The 19,415-nt window shown below is 30.6% G+C and overlaps 1 protein-coding gene across 1 annotated transcript; it reads left to right on the top strand.

Moving 5' to 3' along the window:
• The first annotated feature begins 370 nt into the window (after positions 1-370).
• Positions 371-4,390, top strand: LOC112720522 (probable WRKY transcription factor 15). Its single transcript, XM_025771486.3, has 3 exons — positions 371-3,499; positions 3,667-3,795; positions 3,959-4,390. Exons 1-3 carry the CDS (start codon positions 2,697-2,699, stop codon positions 4,116-4,118), a joined length of 1,092 nt encoding a protein of 363 aa, XP_025627271.1. The 5' UTR covers positions 371-2,696; the 3' UTR covers positions 4,119-4,390.
• The last annotated feature ends 15,025 nt before the right edge of the window (positions 4,391-19,415 follow it).

The following is a 19,415-nucleotide window of genomic DNA, read 5'->3' as shown; positions in this document are numbered from 1 at the left end:
TAAATAAAAGTTAATTTTATTTTACTTCGATAATGATAAAGTTTAAAATTATATATATGCATAGGAAAGACAAATATAGAAAATATTTATCAACATTTCTTTCAATTAATATTGACTTAAAATATAAAAGTGACAAATGACTAAAGATATTTTAAAAAAAAAATAACAAAGATGATGTAACAATAGTAGCGGTTTTATGTTCTAAAATGGGGAAAAGGGGACGTAAGAGAGGGAAATATAGATGGTAAGAAAACACGGGAAAAACACGGAAAAAGGAAGCAATGAGAATCCTCGGTGTGCGTGTGATGTCAATCCAAGTCAACTTTGAGGCATACGCTGTCAAAACCAACCCATCCCTTCTGCTTTTTCAGACATTGGCATTCATCACACGCCTACTACAACTACAACAAAACAAATGCCCCCAACCTCAGAAATCAATAATAGCCCCATGGGCCCCCCTCCCATAAGAAAAGGTCAACGTCCTCCACTCACCTCTTCCATCCAAATAACATATCAACAAACAACAAAAAGTTGCTCATTAAAACATTTTTTATTTTTTACTTTCTTTTTTCAAATTACATCCATTCAAAATGGTCTATTACTAATAACAAATTGAATAGTATGCATTGATTTTTAAATGTCTATATTTTATTACTGACAGCATACGGAAAACTAAAAATAAGGATATTAATAACTTTTGAATATATTATTAATTCATCTTTCAAAATTAAAAATAACAGAGAGGCCAAATATTTATGAAAAGCTAAAATTCAAAATTTTTGATAAATCATATTTAAGAACTTACCTTTTTTTTAATTCACATTACGTATTTTTTTAATTTACAATTAATAAAAAATATGTTTACATAGATTTATTAAAGATATCAGATTAATTTCATCTTTAATTTAGATTTGTTTAATAAATTTAGTATATTATCATAGTAGTCAATACTTATAGTTTATAAAATACGGACGACACTTACAAGATATATAGATATATTAATTTTATTTTATTTTATTATAAGATTTAGGAACATAACGTATATAAAATATAAATTATTTTTTAGATATTGTAACAATATTTTGGTATTTTATTAAGATTAAAATATAAACTAATTTTTTAAAAATATTTTAATATTTTTTTAATTATATAATTATTGTTAAACTCATTTTAATAATATAGACTAAAAATAATATTAAATACTATGACACGTAATGGTATTTTTGACAGAAATTATTTTTAATATGAAAATGAAAATGTTGTTTTGGTTGAATATTGATATTTGAAGTGTATTACAATATTGTGGAACTCATTCAACACGCCCCCACGTGTTGCACCACGCCCCCGACGTGTTGGCCAATATGCTGCCACGTGTCCAACACGCCCCCCACGTGTTGGCCAGAATGCTGCCACGTGTCCAACACGTCCCCCACGTGTTGTACCACGCCCCTCACGTGTTTACTGTTCACTTACAAAATCCACCCATCTGTAATTACACCAAATAATCCCATTTTCCAAAAAAAACTAAAATTTCTTCCATATAAAAAAAATCAGCCTATTTTTGTATCTCAAAACATTTTGAAAAAATATTTTTTTATTAACATATAGCTAGACACAAAAATCACGCATTTAACAAGTATCGAATTCGAAATGTGTTCGATCCCATACAATAACTTAATAAAATGTCCTTGTTTTATAGTTTTTAGTATATTTTTTTTCTGATATTAATTTAAATATAAGATAAAATTAAAAAAAAATTGGTTAATTAACATAATGATTTTGTAGGCAACATATTATAATTAATATAAAATAAATTACTAACCCATTATGCTCTATGACATTTTTAAGAATTAAATAAATGAAAATGAGATTGTTGATTCTATACTAATTAAAATTTATTAAAATCAATACTAATACTAAATCAATTATTATGTATTTATGTATATATTATATAATTTAATTTATTTTTAATATATATTTTATATTTTAATATGTATTTTATATACACGACTTGTTTAATAACTCATTTATTACACAAATTATAGGTTGTACTGTTACTATAAGTTACAAATTTACATTTTTTCTTTCTAAAATAATTATTATTTTATTTTAAAGTTATTAAAAAAATTTATGTATTTAGATAAAATTAAAGTTTTGACTTTTTTCTATTTTTATAGTATATTTATTAAAGAAAATTTTAAAAAATGTAAAGTAACCAATTTTAAAAAAGGAAGAAGTAATAAGTCATATTAAGTAAGTCAAAACCATAATAATAACTAGAATAAATGCAATATTTGACTCCAACAATTATACTACCCAAATTTAATTCTTAAAAATATTTTATTGGAAAAAAAGGCTCCTGTGTTTCTCCGTTCACAGTGTGACCAAAATACCCTGAGAGATCTTATATATTGGAACCGGATCTACATTGATCTGACGGTACCAAGATAGCGAGACAGTCCAGTCACCCTAGTGGACCAAACAAGCCGTATCCTATGGCTACATTTGACCAGGGGACCCTATAGGGTACCCTTTACTTCTTAGACCACCCTCTTTTGTCAAACACTACCCCCTTTTTTTCTCTTATTTTTTCTTTCTTTTCCCCTTCTCCTAATTCATTTTACCCCTTTTTCTCAAGACTCAACCTCTTTTTCATTTCTCATTTTTTTCCTTGACCTGGTGGTTGTGATGCCACTATGGCCGTTGAGCTCATGATGGGTGGTTACAGGAACGACAACAGCAGCAGCGGCGGCTTCGCCACTTCCAAAGCTGAAGAGAACGCCGTCCAAGAAGCGGCGTCTGGGTTAGAGAGCGTTGAGAAGCTCATAAGGCTTCTCTCTCAGACTCAGCACCAACACTTTAACGCTTCTTCTTCTTCTTCTGCCGTTAACTCCGACGCTACTTTATCAATCGAGAGAGATTGCAAGGCCGTTGCTGACGTCGCCGTTTCGAAGTTCAAGAGAGTTATCTCTCTCCTTGGCCGAACCAGAACCGGCCACGCGCGTTTCAGAAGAGGACCTCTTCACGCGCCTTTCCAATCGCAGACTGAACCGTTTTCTCAAGAACACAGGGTCTTCCATGCGACGCCTCTGCAGCAGATCCCACCCCCTCCACCGCCACCTCCACCACCACCGCCACCACAACTACAACCACAACTACAGAGCCTCGTTAACCACCACCTGATTCCCAAAAACGGCGTCCTTGAAAGGTCGTCTTCGTCTAAGACTATCAACTTTTCGTACTCCTCTGCTGCTAACTCGTTCTTATCGTCTCTCACCGGCGACGCCGCCGCCGGTGAATCCAAGCAGCAGCACCACCAGCAACAGCCGTCGTTGTCGTCGCCGGCACCGGCGTTTCAGATCACGAACCTGTCGCAGGTTTCGTCTGCGGGGAAGCCACCTCTGTCGTCGTCTTCGCTGAAGAGGAAGTGCAGCTCGGAGAATTTGGGTTCGGGAAAGTGTGGAAGCTCCTCTAGCCGCTGCCATTGCTCCAAAAAGAGGTACTTGATTAAATGGTGTAAATCTTGTTTCAATTTTTAATTTCATATATATAAATATTACGTGTATATGAAAAATCAGCCAATAATGTATTCGAATATAAATATGTATTTTGAATTTTAACATGAATTTTATATGATTTTTTTTAATATTTTTGGATTATGGGCAGCCGGAAAATGAGGTTGAAGAGGGTGGTGAGGGTGCCGGCGATAAGCTTGAAGATGGCGGATATTCCGCCGGATGATTACTCTTGGAGAAAATATGGTCAGAAACCTATTAAAGGATCCCCTCATCCAAGGTAAATAATCTAATATAAATTTGATTTAATTATATCTCTAATGTGAAGCTTTTGTTTATTGATTGAAGTTTAAAATCATTTCAAAATTTCCCTTATGTATCTTGTGTCTAGTCTGTGAGTCTACTGAGTGTTAATTACCGATTTGGAACAATGATTATTATAGGGGGTACTACAAGTGCAGCAGTGTAAGAGGGTGTCCAGCAAGGAAGCATGTAGAGAGGGCTTTGGATGATCCATCTATGCTGGTAGTCACATATGAAGGAGAACATAACCACTCTCTCACTGCAGCTGATGCTACTAATCTCATCCTAGAATCCTCTTGAAAAGTCTTCAATTAAAAGAGAAAAAAAAAAACAACCTCCGATCAAATCATTTTCTTGTCACATGGTTTATTTATTATATTAGTACACACAAGTCATTGAGATATTTAGATCAATGTTTTATTTATTTAAATACTTTCCAACGGTGGGGAGAATGGTTGATGATGGCCTGTGGAAATTGCAGCTTTGCTCAAGTGACTAAGTCCAGAGCTGTGGCTTCTTTTAGTCTTTGAAAAAGAAAAAAAAATTAGTGGGTGTTCCATTTCTCTGTACAATATTGGATTCCTTTTTTTTTTCTTTTTTCGTTCTCCTCAAGGCTGAAACACTGAATGAATGAATGAATCCATCCATCACCATTATTTATTGTTATTATCATAATTTTAAAATGAAAAGGTCAAGATGGTGGGTTTGGTAACGGATTTCAATCTCAAAAGTATAAAAAAAAGCAAGTGGGGTTGTTTTACTAATATATACTGCTAATCTTATTTATAACTTTTTTAATCTTTGCCCCGCCCAATATTTGGTTGCTTTATCTTTGGTGCTTATCTTGGATTCTCATCATCTCTCAACTATTTGTGGGATGTGTGCTTCAAACTTTCAATGCCTCAACGGGTTTTTCTTTGAAATTGAGTAAAGTGTAGAAAAAGCAACGAAAGGGACCTAGTCAAAGAATTGGAGGAGAATGGGAAGGACACGTCGTGTATAGGACGGTTGACTAAAGAAGAGAGAGAAATAGTTGGCAGTTACTAGTTGGGACGGCTAAACGAGAGAGAGAGATGTTTTTTAATGCTAAATTTTGGTTGGACTCCTTTTGGATTATTGTAGGAAAAATGCTAGAAATTCTAAAAAAAAAGAAAATTTGTTGAACTAAGTGTATAAAATATATTAGAATAATATACATTAAATATGAATTAAAATATATTAGTATAAAATATACATTAAATATGAATTAAATAATATATATTTATATATATATATATATATTTAATTTTAGTAATTAATTTTAATATGTACATAATATTTTTTAAAATTTTATTCCTTCATGTGATTTTAAATTTTCAAGTTGGTTGGTTGGAATAATTGAGTTCTGAAAATAGGATTTGAATTTTAAATTCAAAACCAAAGGAATATAGTTACATATTTAATGTATTTCAAAATTAGATAAAAATATTAAAACTAAATAATGATCATAATGTGTGAGAGAGAGAGAGAGATAAGGTTTGATATGAAAATTTTGGTTGGACTCGTTTTGGAATTGTAGGATAAAGGTTTGGTGGGGAAGGGAGTGCATTGAAGAGAGGGTTTGGATGTTGTAGACTGGCTCTTGTGGGAAAACCAATGCCAAAGTCAAAATGGGTGGGTGTGGGAATTGATAAGATCTTCTTATTAGTAACAGTAAGAGAAAGAAAAGGTGGGTCCTACCTTGTTTGCAAATTTGTTCTTTTGCTCTCTCCTCTCTTTGCCTTTGCCTTAACGTCAACTTTGTTGTGCAGAATGGGGTCCCCCCTCTCTTTGTTAATCACACGCATGTGGCTATTCCTTAATCATCATGCAAATAAATGAAAATAATATATAAAAAAAGTTATCATAAATATAAACATATATTTTATAAAATTCCTGAAAGATACCTCAATTTTTATTTTGGTTTTCGAAAGATAAAGTTAATCAAAATCGTCTCCGAAAGATACACAATTAGTCACATTAGTCCTTCCGTCAGTTGGATAATGACGTGTCACGTTAAGTGTTACGTGGCATATGATGACATGGAGAGCTAATGCCACGTGTCACAAGATGATTGGTTGACGTGTCATAAGAGAGATTTTGACAATAATTAAAGGAGAGATAATTTTATTGAAAAAATTTTTAAGAAGAAAATACAATTACTAATTTTTTGATTGTCAATTATATTTCTATTAAAATTAGTAGTATCAAAAAATATTTTAAATTTAATATTATCAAGAAAAAATAAAAAAAAATTATATAAGGACTAATTTGATTTATTTTTAAAATTTCCCTTACGTTTGAACTTTCAAGGACTATTTTGATTATAAATAACTTTTTTACATGTCAAGTGCCACGTGTCACTGAACTGACACATGACATGCCACATGTCACTGACCTGACACGTGGTATGCCAGGTGTCACTGAGCTGACACGTCAACCAATCATCTTGTGACACGTGGCATTAGCCCTCCACGTCATCATCCAACTGACGGAATGACTAACGTGACTAATCGTGTATCTTTCGAGAACGATTTCGATTAACTTTATCTTTCGAGAACCAAAATAAAAATCGGGGTATCTTTCAGAGACGATTTTGGCTATTTATTCTATATTTTATATATTAACATGTATTCTGTCATTCATTTTTAATATATATTTAATATATTTGAATAAAGATATTTATTAGGATAAATCACCCATATAAATTAAGTTGGGAAAAAATTTACGTGATTCAACCAAACCAATAATTATTACAAGGTTTAACCAAGAAGGCATTTTTATATAATTTGAATTAGCCTAATTCGAATTACACCTTCAATGTAATTCGAATCACCCTGATTCGAATTACCTGCACACGCACACACCCACTAATTCGAATCAACCTGATTCGAATTACACCCAAAGTAATTCGAATCAGGGTGATTCGAATTACATACACGTTGTACATAGTAATTCGAATTGGCCAGATTCGAATTACTCATGATTTAATTCTGCCCATTCTTTTATTAAAAAATTAATAATTGATTAAAAAATTAATGATTTAAAAATTAAAAAAATATATATTATTTCATGCATTCAAAAAAGCTAACAAAATATTTAATTAGAAGACTTCTTTTAAATTATTAATGAGCTATCAATTCGAATTTCATACGATACTCTTTTGCCCATTTTTAATAGTTTATGAATATTTTTTTATAAATTTTTTTAATAAATTTATTTAAATTATACCACAAAAAAATATTTTATTCTATACAAAATAATTTTAAAAAATAGCTTAAAAGATGTTAGGAATACTATAAAAATTTGTAATGTCCTAATGACTTAGGACATTAAAAAAATACTCTACATAGTCAATAATAATTTAGAAATTAAAAAAAATATAGTTATAACCAGTATTTACTTAAATTATTAGAATATTACAAACTTTTATAGTACTTTTTATATTTTTTAAGCCATTTTTTTAAAAATTATTTTGCATAGAAAATGGCTTAAAATAGCTTAAAATGCCCTCTATTCTATGCAAAACAATTTAAATTATTATTTGGCTTTAAAAATGTTAGGAGTACTATAAAAGTTTGTAATATTCTAATAATTTAGGTAAATACTGGTTATAACTATACTTTTTTTAATTTCTAAATTATTATTAACTATATGGAGTATTTCTTTAATGTCCTCAATCACTAGAACATTATAAATTTTTATAATACTCCTAACATCTTTTAAGCCATTTTTTAAAATTATTTTGTATAGAATAAAATATTTTTTGTGGTATAATTTAAATAAATTTATTAAAAAATATTCATGAGCTATTAAAAATGAGCAAAAAAGTATTGTATGAAATTCAAATTGATAGTTCATTAATATTTTAAAGAAGTCTCATAATTAAATATTTTGTTAGCTTTTTTTTAATGCATTAAATAAAATATATATTTTTTTAATTTTTAAATTATTAATTTTTTAATCAATTATTAATTTTTTAATAAAAGAATGGGCAGAATTAAATCATGAGTAATTCCTGGCCAATTCGAATTACTATGTGCAACGTGTGTATAATTCGAATCACCCTATTCGAAATACTGTCGGTGTAATTTAAATCAGGTTAATTCGAATTAGTGGGTGTGTGGGTGTGTGTAATTTAAATAAGTGTGGTTCGAATTATATAAAAATGAAGTTTAAATTAGGCTGATTCAAACTATATAAAAATATCTCTTGGTTGATTCATGAACCAATTTTTGATTTGGCTTATTTTTGTAAATTTTTGACTTATTGACATGATTTGCCTTATTTATTATTATATCTCTTGTAAAATTTTTTTACTTTATATTTTTAGTATACTAAATATTCACAGAAAATAATTTAAGAATAAAAAAAATAATGTTATTCACATTTATTATGTTAAAAACTTTTTTATTTTATTTTGTTATAATTTATATGTTGTTGATTTAATATTTATATTATTTTGTTAAATATATTTAAATTAGATTTAATTTAATACATTACAGTTAAATTGTATAAAATTTTATTATAATTATTATTTTATTTTTTAAAATTTAGTATACACGGATATTCCTAAATATCCGTAAATATCTGTCTCCTCTACATAAAAAAATAAATGAAAATTCATGACAAAAATATGACAAAAACAAAAAATAATTTATTAAATAGAATCAAAAAATGAGAAAAAGGTCTCCGCATTTATAATCATAGTTATCAGAACCGAATCGGTAATCAACCCGGTGAGACTATTGGGTCACCGGGTCACTGGTTCAACCGTTATGTCACAGGTTGAACCGGTTGACTCGATTATAATTAAATAATTATATAAAATTTAATTTTTTTATACAAAATTAAGTTATTTTAATATTTTAATAATTTATTAATTAATTATATTAATCAAATATATATTGAAAAAGAGTTAATATTAATAAATATTATATAATTATCAATAACAAAAATATGGTATGGCTAATAAAAATATTTTTGTTTATCTTTTTAATTTAAAGAATATTTAACAACATTTAATATTTTTAATAATTATATAAAATTAAAAAATAATTAATTTAAGTGAGTAAATATAAAATAAAAAATTAATTAAATTAAATATAAAATTATTTATTAGAATAAAAAGACAAAAGTGTAAGGAGATTTTAAATTTTACATGAGTAAAAGAGTTAATAAGATAAAGTTATTAATTAGGATATGTTTAAGAAGTTATAATATATTTATAAAAAGGCAATAATAAAATTAGAAAGCATGTTGGCCTGGTAGTTGACAGTGCAAAAATTTTTAAAATGCACATGCTGACGTTATCACGGGCTGACCGGTCTGGTTCGATTTGCAATTTAATTCAGTTTTTACTGGTTTTTCCGAGTTTGATCGGTTTGCTTACTTGTATGGTTTGACTGTCAACTCGGACCGATTAAAGGTTCAATTCACCAATTTTTCGATCGAACCGGCCGGTCCAGTCCGGATTTGATAACTATGTTTATAAATTATAATACTTATTGTCATCCTAAAACGAATTCTTAATCTCGTTTCTTTTTATTATAAGGTACTTAACTTGCATGGTAAAGAACTTCGTGTATTTTTTTTTTAAATGGCAACAACTTGATCCAATTTATATTAACTTAAGAAAAATGAGTAAATCTCTGAATTTTGGTGTAATTTACTTGTTTTACAATAAATTTCATAATTTAACTGCAATTTACAAACTTTAAAAACTATATTTGTAAATATAATTGAAACGAAGTATCGAAGTAATTAATTATTTTTATATTGAGTGAATATCTCATCCGGCCCCTGACAATTATCTCGAAAGGACAATGAGACCTCCAAGAAAAAAAAAACATCCAATCTAGCCCCTGATATTTTTTTTTGGACTGATTAGTCCCTGTGCCAAAAAAACATTAATTTTTTTGGCACAGGAGCTTCGTTGTCCTTTTGAGATAATTGTCAGGGGCGGATTAGGAGTTTTTTCTTTTGTCAAATGCCTCGTTGTCTTTCGAAGTAATTGTCAAGGGCTATTTTAGGTTTTTCTCTTTTATATTTTAAAAGATAAAAAATTTATTCATTATTTATATATATCAATTATTTTAGAATAGATTCTAGTATATTTATGATTTATAATAATCATAATAACTATGTAAATATTGTTAAAATTAAAAGTATATTTTATTTTATATTTTGGTAACATTTTTTTTAATAATACTTTAAAAAAGAGCATTACTAAATAATTAAAAAATATTACTTCAATTTTAACAATAACATTTTTTAAACATCATAATTAAATCATTCTAATATAGACATACTAAAATGACATTTTTTTTCTCTTTTGTTGTCTTCATCTTCTCCTTTTCTTATAAATCTTTAGAAAATTAGAGTATAAAAATTTTGATACACAACACATAAATTTTGATATACAGTATAAAATTTTTTAAAAAATTACATGTTCAAAACATTAATATCTACTTAATAAAAATATATTTGCAACAAAAATTTTGGTGTATAGCACATAAATTTTGATGTAATCCATAAATTTTTAGAGCATTATATATCTAAAATATTGTCTCATCTAACTAAAAAAAATATTTGCAGCAAAAATATATGTACTATATATAAAATTTGTATATTATATACATATTATACACTGTACCAATGAAATATGCATAACACATAAATTTTGGTATATATCACAAAAATTTTGATACATAAAATAAAAATTTTGATATATATTATAAAAATTTTTTAAAGACTACCTATTCAAAATATTGATTCACCCATTAATTAAGTTTGGCAAGACATTTTTATATAGATTAATTACCGTATATATCTCAATGTTTATATATTTTTTAACTTTTATAGCAAGTCATAATTATAGAAATTTATAAAGACTTAGTATGAATTATTTTATTAATTATGTTTGACTTTTAAAATGATTTACTTTTTTTAGTACATAATTCCCTATTTTTATCATTAGGTTCAAATGAGTATTTTTTGGATGTCCCAACGTTCATATGAGTATATAAGTACAAGAATAGGTAGTTTTGTTTTTCTAATATACTATTACTAGGGGTAAGTATTATTTTGGTCCTAAAATTAAAGCTCAGAATTAAAATCGTCTTTAATGTAATTTTTGATTAAAAATCGTCTTTAATGTTACATTTCATTTTAAAATCGTCATTTCTAATAAATTTTTTTATTAATAACAAAATTATCCTTTTTTTTATAAATAATTCTTTTGAATAAAACATATATAAAATAAAAAAAAAAAGAAAAGACACGGGGAGGGGAGACACGAGGGGGAAAGGGGAAAGGAAAGGGGAAGGGGGGGAAGGAAAAGGGGAAAGGGAGAGGGGTAGGGCTGGAAGTGAGTCAAGCCAGCTCATGAGCCAACTCGAGCTCGACTCGTTAACAGCTCGATAAGCTAAGCTCGTGAGCTGGTGAGCCAAGCTTGAGCCTGAAATTGAGCTCATAAATTAAATGAGTCGAGCTTGAGCTTGGATAAGCTCAGCTCATTAGCTCATGAGCTAGCTCGATTATATATATATTATAACAATCTTAATTATTTAATATTTATATTTATTTTTTACATATAATTTTAATATAGGACATAAATAAAAAATTTATAATTTATTGATAGATAAACAATATATAAAATTGATCTTTTCAAATATTTTTAAAAATATATAAGTTATAATTTATTGATATAAAATTATAGATTATGTATCTATGTTTTTCTTATTTGAGCCAGCTCGTGAGCTCGAGCCAGCTCGTGAGCTTTTGGTGAGCCGAGCTTGAGCTTAAGAAATAAGCTCGATTGTTAATGAGTCGAGCCGTGAGACAAGCTCAATTTTTGTGAGCCGAGCTTGAGCTTGGTCTAGCTCGGCTCAGCTCGGCTCACTTCCAGCCCTAGAGAGGGGGAAGGCCGGAAGGGGAAGGGGAAGGGGGAGGGGGAGGGGACGGCGCCAGCGAAGTTTGGAGCTGCCGTCGCCGTTGCCGTCGCAAGCCAGAAAGAGAGCATCGGCTTCCGCTCGTCACCGCCACCGCTTCACACCACTGCTTCACGCTGTCTCGCCGTCTCTGCTTCTTGTTTCGATCTCTATTTCTGCTTCGTCTTCTGCTTTTTTTGCTTCTGTATCTTTTTTGTTGAGTGCTTCTGCTTCTGCTTCTGCTTGGATGCTTCTGCTTCTGCATCTTCTTTGTTGAATCTGATTTTGATTTATTGAATCTGGATTTGATTTGTTGAATCATTGTTGGTTTTGTTCTTGTTTTGATTTCTGAATTGCTGTTGATTGGTTTTATACTTTTTTTTATTTCTGAATTGTTGTTGGTTTTGTTGAATCTGGTTTTTGTTCTTGTATTTTTGATTTGTTAATGGAAGAAGAATTTATTTTTCCTGGAAGAAGAAGAACAAGCTTCTCCTGGATGAAGAAGAAGAATAAGAAGAATGAAATGGTGAAAAAAGGGTAGTTTTGTCGTTAATAAAAAAAAATTTATTAGAAATGACATTTTAAAATGAAATGTAACATTAAGGACGATTTTAAATAAAAAATTACATCAAGGACGGTTTCGATTATGAGCCTCAGCATTAGGGACCAAAACAATACTTACCCCCTATACTATTATTTCTAACAATTCAATTAGATATTTTTTAAATTATTTTTTCAGTAAATCTTTTATTATATTAATTTAAAAAATTAAAATAAATACATTCAAATAGATTTAATATTTTTTTGAATTCAATACAAATTCAAAAAATAATTTAAGTAAAATTAAAGCCAATGAGTTATAGTTCAAATGGCATAGTCTCCTCATATATCATTTAAGAGATTGCGAGTTCGAATCTCCTTATTTTTAATAATGGGATAGTCTTTCCATACTCACCTAAGAAGTTACGGGTTTGAATCTCCCAATCTTCAGCAAAAAAAAAAAAAAAAAAAATTCAATTTTAAATTTTTAAATTAATTTTAAATTTTTTAAACATTAACACATACATCTCAAAATAGGCTTCACCCCAATAAAACTTTTTACCCCCTAAAAATTTAGATTAGCATAGCAGCGCCTCACACTCTTCCTCCGTTGTTGCTCCTTTCTCGCGACGCACTCTTCTATCAACGCACTTCTCATTTTTGCCACGCTCCTCTTCTGTCTTCGCGCTCCTCTCTACGCCATGTTCCTTCGTTAGCTTCATCATCGCCGAAAACGCATTTTAGCAACGTGCTCTTTGCTTCTTTTTACTGCGACTTTCCATTTCTACAATGCACTCTTTTTCTGGTATTATAAAAGATCCTATCTTTTTATTATGCATAATTTTAGATATGTCTTTGGTATTTTATTTGAATGTATTTGTAGTAATAATTTTTTTTACACTACTCTATTTGATTTGGGATTTATTATCTCCTTACTCCTTCACATTCTTTAGGTTATTAGAGTTCATGGTCTCCCATCCCCCCTTTTTTAATATTTAATAAATCGTTCTATCTTTTTAATCTATGCATAATGATAAATGTGTCTTGTGTTATTTTTTAGATGTATTTATTTTGATAATTTTTTTTGCACTATTCTATATGATTTGGAGCTTGTAATATTAATGTATTTTAAATGTATCAATACTTAATATCTAATTTTAAATGTGTTTATTTTATTTATTTAATTGTAAATGTGTTTATATTTCTATATATTTTCGTACAAAATTTGTGTGAACAAAAGATGAGTTTTAGATGTACTTTAAACACATTTTTTTTTTTTGGTGACTTACTTTAAACACATTTAATAAAATACTACTACATCAAATATTTACAACACATCTAAAATAGTATAATTACACACCAAATAAATTATAAACGCATCCAAAATAAAATCATATTTCAAAACACATTTTAAACGGTTTTGGTGTCTCAAAAAAAAATTTTTTTTTGAAAAAAATGAACGAACAAAAAAAAGTTTTTGTTTGTGGTTTTTTTTTTTTGAATGTGTTTGACTGTTTGTATTGAAATTTTTTTATTACTCTATTAATTTAAAATTTGTAGTATTAATGTAATTTAAATATACTAATATTTAATTTTAAATGTGTTCATATTATTTATATTAATTTAATTTTAGATTTTTTTTGTGTTTTTGAAAATTTTAGTGTAAATTTTTAGATATTAATTTTGTTCATGATAAAAAGAAAAAGGAAATACAGTAAGAAAACAATGAAGCCACCAATGAAACAAAATAGATGAGTCTTTGAAAAAATAAATGTTGTACCGGTAAGTAATGATGATGACCATAAAAAAAAAAATTCAAACATAAAGTAAATTAAAATCTAAAAAATAACTGTTTTTTTAATAAAGATAAAAAATATAACAATTTCGATTGTAAAAAAAGAAATTATATATATAATATATTCCTTTTTTTTATAAATTTAAAATATAAATTTATTAAAAAATATTATAATTAATAAATTAAATTCAAAAACTGATTAATAAATAATTATTAAAAAAATAAATAGCATTTCTCTACTTTTTAATTTTTAAGTACTTAGGTATCATTATTTGCCACAGTGATATTTCGTATTTTTTATTATTTTTTTCCGCATCCTCACTAGTTGGCATCTAAACTATATGTGTCTTTCATATGAAAGTTACCATCACAAAAGTGCCTCTAACTCTGGTGGCAAAAATGCTGAAGCGTTTAACGGGATTAAATTTTTAAAATAGCTCCTGAAATTAATGTCATTCATCAAAATCGTTCTTGAGATCTTAATTGTATTAATTATATTTCTGAAATAATAAAAATTAAATCATAATAGTCTGTGATTCATTTTCTGTTAACGACGCACTGACTTGGTTTGATGACGTAGACCTTTGGTAACACGTGTCACCTCATGGTTTGGCCACATATAACGGTATGATGACGTCGGTCAGCAATACGTGACATATTGATGTGGATGTTTATACTACATGTCACAATGTTATTTATCCATGTGTTATCCACAATGTCATCATTACATATGCACCAAATTGGTCCCTTACTTTGCATCAAATGACTCATTTTAGTCCCTGAAATTGAATATCGCGCGTCGTGAACGGAAAATGGGTCAGGGACTAATATATTGTACTTTTTCCAATCTCAGAAACGTAATTAGTGCAATCGAAATTTTAGAGACGGTTTTGATACATGACGTCAATCTCAGGACTATTTTAAAAATTATCTGGTTTAACGCTTTCACGATAAAAACGTCGAATGAGAAAGCGATTTCAAATTAATATGTTGCATGGGAATTTGAACTCTGACAATAGTTAACTAGTAGATAGAATTTTTAAATAATGTGTATATGAGTAAATAATAATCTTGAGTTTGTGATACCTGATAAACTCTAATTCTGTGGTTTATCTTGTGTTGAATTTAGTGGATTTTATCAACCTATTTCACATTTATTCAATGAAATAGAATGGTTTTGTGAATTTCTCCTAATTTGTGCTTAAGAGTAAAAACATACTTTTTAGGCCTTTAATTTGTTAGATTTAATTCACTTTGATTCCATTCGATACCTTGATGTATTTGTTAAGTGCTTTCAGTCTTAGGAGGCAAGGATTCGATCAAAGAAGTGAAGAAAAAGCATGTAAAGTGGATATGCGAAGCGTACGCGTGACCCACGCGTATGCGTGGCCAGAAAATCGCAATACGACGCGTAAGCGTAGCCAGAAAATCGCAATACGACGACGCGTACGGGTGACCCACGCGTACGCGTGACAAGCAGCATGTCACCTCATTAATGAAACACGCTGGGAGCGATTTCTGGGGCTGCAGAAGTCCAATCCAACTCATTTCTAAAACTATTTGATGCAGAATTCAAGAGGAAACAAAGAGGGAGCAATTAGTGTAGAGTAGGAATCATGCCTTAGATTGGTTCTAGAGAGAGAAGCTCCCTCTTCTCTCTAGAAATTATGATTCTTAGTTTAATTTCATCTTAGATTTAGGGTTTAATTCTTGTTTTTACTTAGTTTTCATTGCAATTTATTGTTCTTACATCTTTGCTCTCTTAGTTCTTCTTGTTGATTTTTCTTTTGAGCTACTTTTTAGTTTTATGAACTCTTGTTACTTTTAATTTCATTTAATGCAAATTTAATGTTTGATGTTCTTTTCTTGCTTGTTTGAGTTATTATTGTTATTTTCTTGCATTTGGAAGTTTAGATTTTATATTTTTTGTAATTTAATATGCTTTTCTTTTTATGCTCACCAAATTTTTGATAAAATTCTTGGCTTAGGTTTAGAGTAGATTTTGTGCATTCTTAGTTTGGAAAGAGAAATTAGGTGCTCTTGAGTCATTAATACCAAACTTATGTTGGTGATCTAGAGTTGTTAGTTATTATTGTTTTCATTGACGCTAATCTCTTGCTAATTCAATTAGTAAGTTGATTATGACTTATGGATTGAGATTAACTAGTCTTATTTGATTTTCTCCCGATGTTGGAGATAACGAAATAGGATTATCTCTTGGTAATTATTGTGTTATGATTAATGACTAGGATAGAAAACCTAAATTCTCAATCCTTGCCATGAATGCCTCTTTTTAGTATTTGCTATCTTTAATTGTTTTCTTTCGTTTATTGTCATTTAAATTCTTGCCTTTTTAATTTCTTGTCTTATCATCAACCCAACCCTGTGAAACTCATAACCAATAATTGAGCACTCGATTGTAATTTCTAGGAAGAACGACTCGGGAGCAATACTCTCAGTTATTTTTATTGAGTTGAGCTTGTGACAACAAAAATTAAACTTTGATTGAAGGTTGTTTGTTGGTTTGGGACTATACTTGCAACGAAGCGAATTCTTACCGACGATAACCTTCACATCAAGTTTTTGGCGCCATTGCCGGGGAATTGCAATGTGTGCTTATTGTTCATATGTGAATATTGTGAATAGTTCACTTTTTGGTTGTTTGTTAGTTTTTGCTAGTTGTAAGAGTTTGTTTTCAATATTTGTTGTTAGTATTTGTTTTTATTTTCTCTTGCTACCATGAATTCTCATCCCTTTGTGTAAGACCCAAAACCTTTGAAAAAGGGCAATCATTAGCTAATTTCAAATTCAGTGTTTCTGTAGCTTTAATTTTGGAAATTTCTCTATTAAAGAAAATTAAAGCAAGTTTTGATTTATTGAATTTAAAATAAATTGAGATTATTATCCAATTTTACAATTATTGGAATATTTTCTATATTCAAATTATAAAGTTGGTAGTTGTGAAATGATAAGGATTTCTATATGATTTGGATTGGATAAGTAATATTTTAAATATTAATACTGCTATTTTAGAAAATGAAGAAATTAAGTATATTATTTCTAATTATTTGACTTGAGCATTTTATTGAAAATAATTTGTAAAATTGATGAGCAAATTGTATTTTCTATATAAATTAGTGTTGGATTTAATTTGGGTTTCAATTACTATATTATTCTCAATTTTATGTAAAATTACCATAATGCCCTTAACCCTAATTTTCAAAATGAAACCCTAAAACCCTAACCCAGTTACCCGGTTTCCCCATCAGCAACGCACCTCTTCTCCCCTTATCTCCATTCACGCGCAGCAGCAGTAGGGGAAAAAGGAATCAGGCAGCAGACTCACCTCCCTCAACACAGTTTTTCCCCTTAACCCTACCCTGTCTTCCCTTTCACCTTCAGCAAGTTCACTGAAATTGAAGCCCATAGCAGTACCCATGATTTCCTTTTCTTGTTCCATGGAGGAAGGAAACAGAATCAGGAAAGGGGGATCGAGCCAGAAGAAGGGAAGGAGAGGGAAAGGGCTTGGCACCGCCGTTCAGTTTGCCACCATGCTGCGCCGTCATCCAGCCGGTTGTGTCTGCTGCCTCACTGCCGCCATTTTCGCATGAGTCGCTGTCCCGTAGAGCCGCACCTTGCTGCCGATCTATCACCGTGCTGCAGCGTCGTCATGGATGAAGCATCTGCCACCGCCATGAAATGCGCGACTGTGAGGGAGATCGGTGGAGGGAAGGTACTGTTCACGCGGCCGAGACTCCCTGTTTCAGATCCATCGCCGCCCAGCCGCCGCTGTCACTTGCTCCTTTGCCGTTGAAGGTGTTCAGTCGCCGATCGGGTCTAGGGGAGAGCGAACGCGACAGCCAGAGAGAAAAGCAACGCTGCTGCCATCGCTGCTGTCACCATGGTGGTTGCCGTCGCTAGGGTCGCCCTTGCCCCCACCGGAGTTCGCCGCTGCTGATGATGGTGAGCCAAGCTGCCGCGGCAGAAAGGGGTTTCGACCGCCGCAGGAGTCGCTGCCGGAGAAGGGAGCCGTATCTCTGTGATTCTGATCGCCGGGGATGGTCCTGTGACTTCCGGGATCACCGCCGGAGCTCTGGGCTGAGCTTCTGCTACTTGAGACCTTGATGCCGTCGCCAAAAAAGTTTGCCGGTAAGAGTTTTATTTGAGGTTTCTGCCTTTTGCATTTTGAGAAGGTTTTAACGCTGTGCAGTTTTTATAGTTGATCTACTGGAGCTTCTGGCCGCCGCCGGAGCTGTTGTCGGGCCTGTTTGAAATCGCAGCTGCTTCGTTTCGCTAGTTCAGTAAGTATTTATATTTCGGAAAACCTCGCGTTAGTATTCTGTTGTGTTCGGTTAATGAATATGAGTTTTGATAACGTGGGGTCGAGTCCTGATTATTGTATGTTGCGATTAGTGTTGCTATGGTTATTGCGAATGTGACTGGGAGCTGAGGTTTTGGTTGCCGTCAGTTCGGGTTGAGGCGGAAAGGACTTGATGAGGCGTTTGGATTATGAATTTGCGTTTTGAGGTAAGGGCGCTTTCCGAAAACTATATTTTATATATTGGAATTATTACATATGGGTACTGATGTGAGGATGTGTATTTGGTGATTGTATTTGTCCTATGTATTGTTTGGTTGTTTTGTATGATTATGTGTGTTTGTTTGACTCGACTGTTGTGTGGCTTTGTGAAACGAAATGCTTTTGAAATTGATTCTTTTAAAAGCTTTGAGATCGAGTTTAATCCGTTAAAAATTTGATTTGAGTTGAATGGATTTTCTTGAGAATGTGTAAAATAGAATACACTCTTGAATTCAGCCTGGCTGGCTTTAAATGATCTGATTTTTGATAAATGATTGTTACTGAACCGTTTCTTTAAAGCTTTAGAAATGAGTTTATTCGGCTGATAACGATTTGAATTTTGAAACAGCTTCCTTGAAATATGGAATTGAGATGACTGTTGGATTTGGCTTGCCTTGGACTGATTTTGAAATTTGGGCTGTTGAAAAGGATTGTGAAACGGTTTAGTTGGGACTCGAACCGGGTGGCAAAGTCCAAGTTTTAGGGGAGGTGTTGCCGAAATTTCTATAAAATCCGAGTCTTTATTGAATGTTGTCTGAAAAAAATGATGAGTTAAAAACTTCTACTATTTTATTTGAATTATCAAGAAAAGGATGGTTCATGCTTTTGAAACGAATTATTAAAGAGGAAATTGTGATTTAGTCTTGCTTCTTAAGAAAGGCATTGTATCTCTTTCAGGAGAAAGTTATTTAGAATGAAACTTATGTTTTAAAGCTGTTTTAAATGTGACAAGG

Source organism: Arachis hypogaea, chromosome 11 (assembly GCF_003086295.3).
Source record: "Arachis hypogaea cultivar Tifrunner chromosome 11, arahy.Tifrunner.gnm2.J5K5, whole genome shotgun sequence".
NCBI lineage: Eukaryota > Viridiplantae > Streptophyta > Magnoliopsida > Fabales > Fabaceae > Arachis > Arachis hypogaea.
The sequence above is the reverse complement of the archived record's forward strand: the minus strand, read 5'-3'. Positions and strand labels throughout refer to the sequence as shown.

What these genes read in the sequence shown, in the direction of transcription:
- LOC112720522 (XM_025771486.3), top strand. Translation starts at nt 2,697, where the DNA reads ATGGCCGTTGAGCTCATGATGGGTGGTTACAGGAACGACAACAGCAGC. An exon ending in TGCCATTGCTCCAAAAAGAG is followed by an intron (nt 3,500 to 3,666) that starts GTACTTGATTAA and finishes GATTATGGGCAG; the next exon opens with CCGGAAAATGAGGTTGAAGA. An exon ending in AAAGGATCCCCTCATCCAAG is followed by an intron (nt 3,796 to 3,958) that starts GTAAATAATCTA and finishes TGATTATTATAG; the next exon opens with GGGGTACTACAAGTGCAGCA.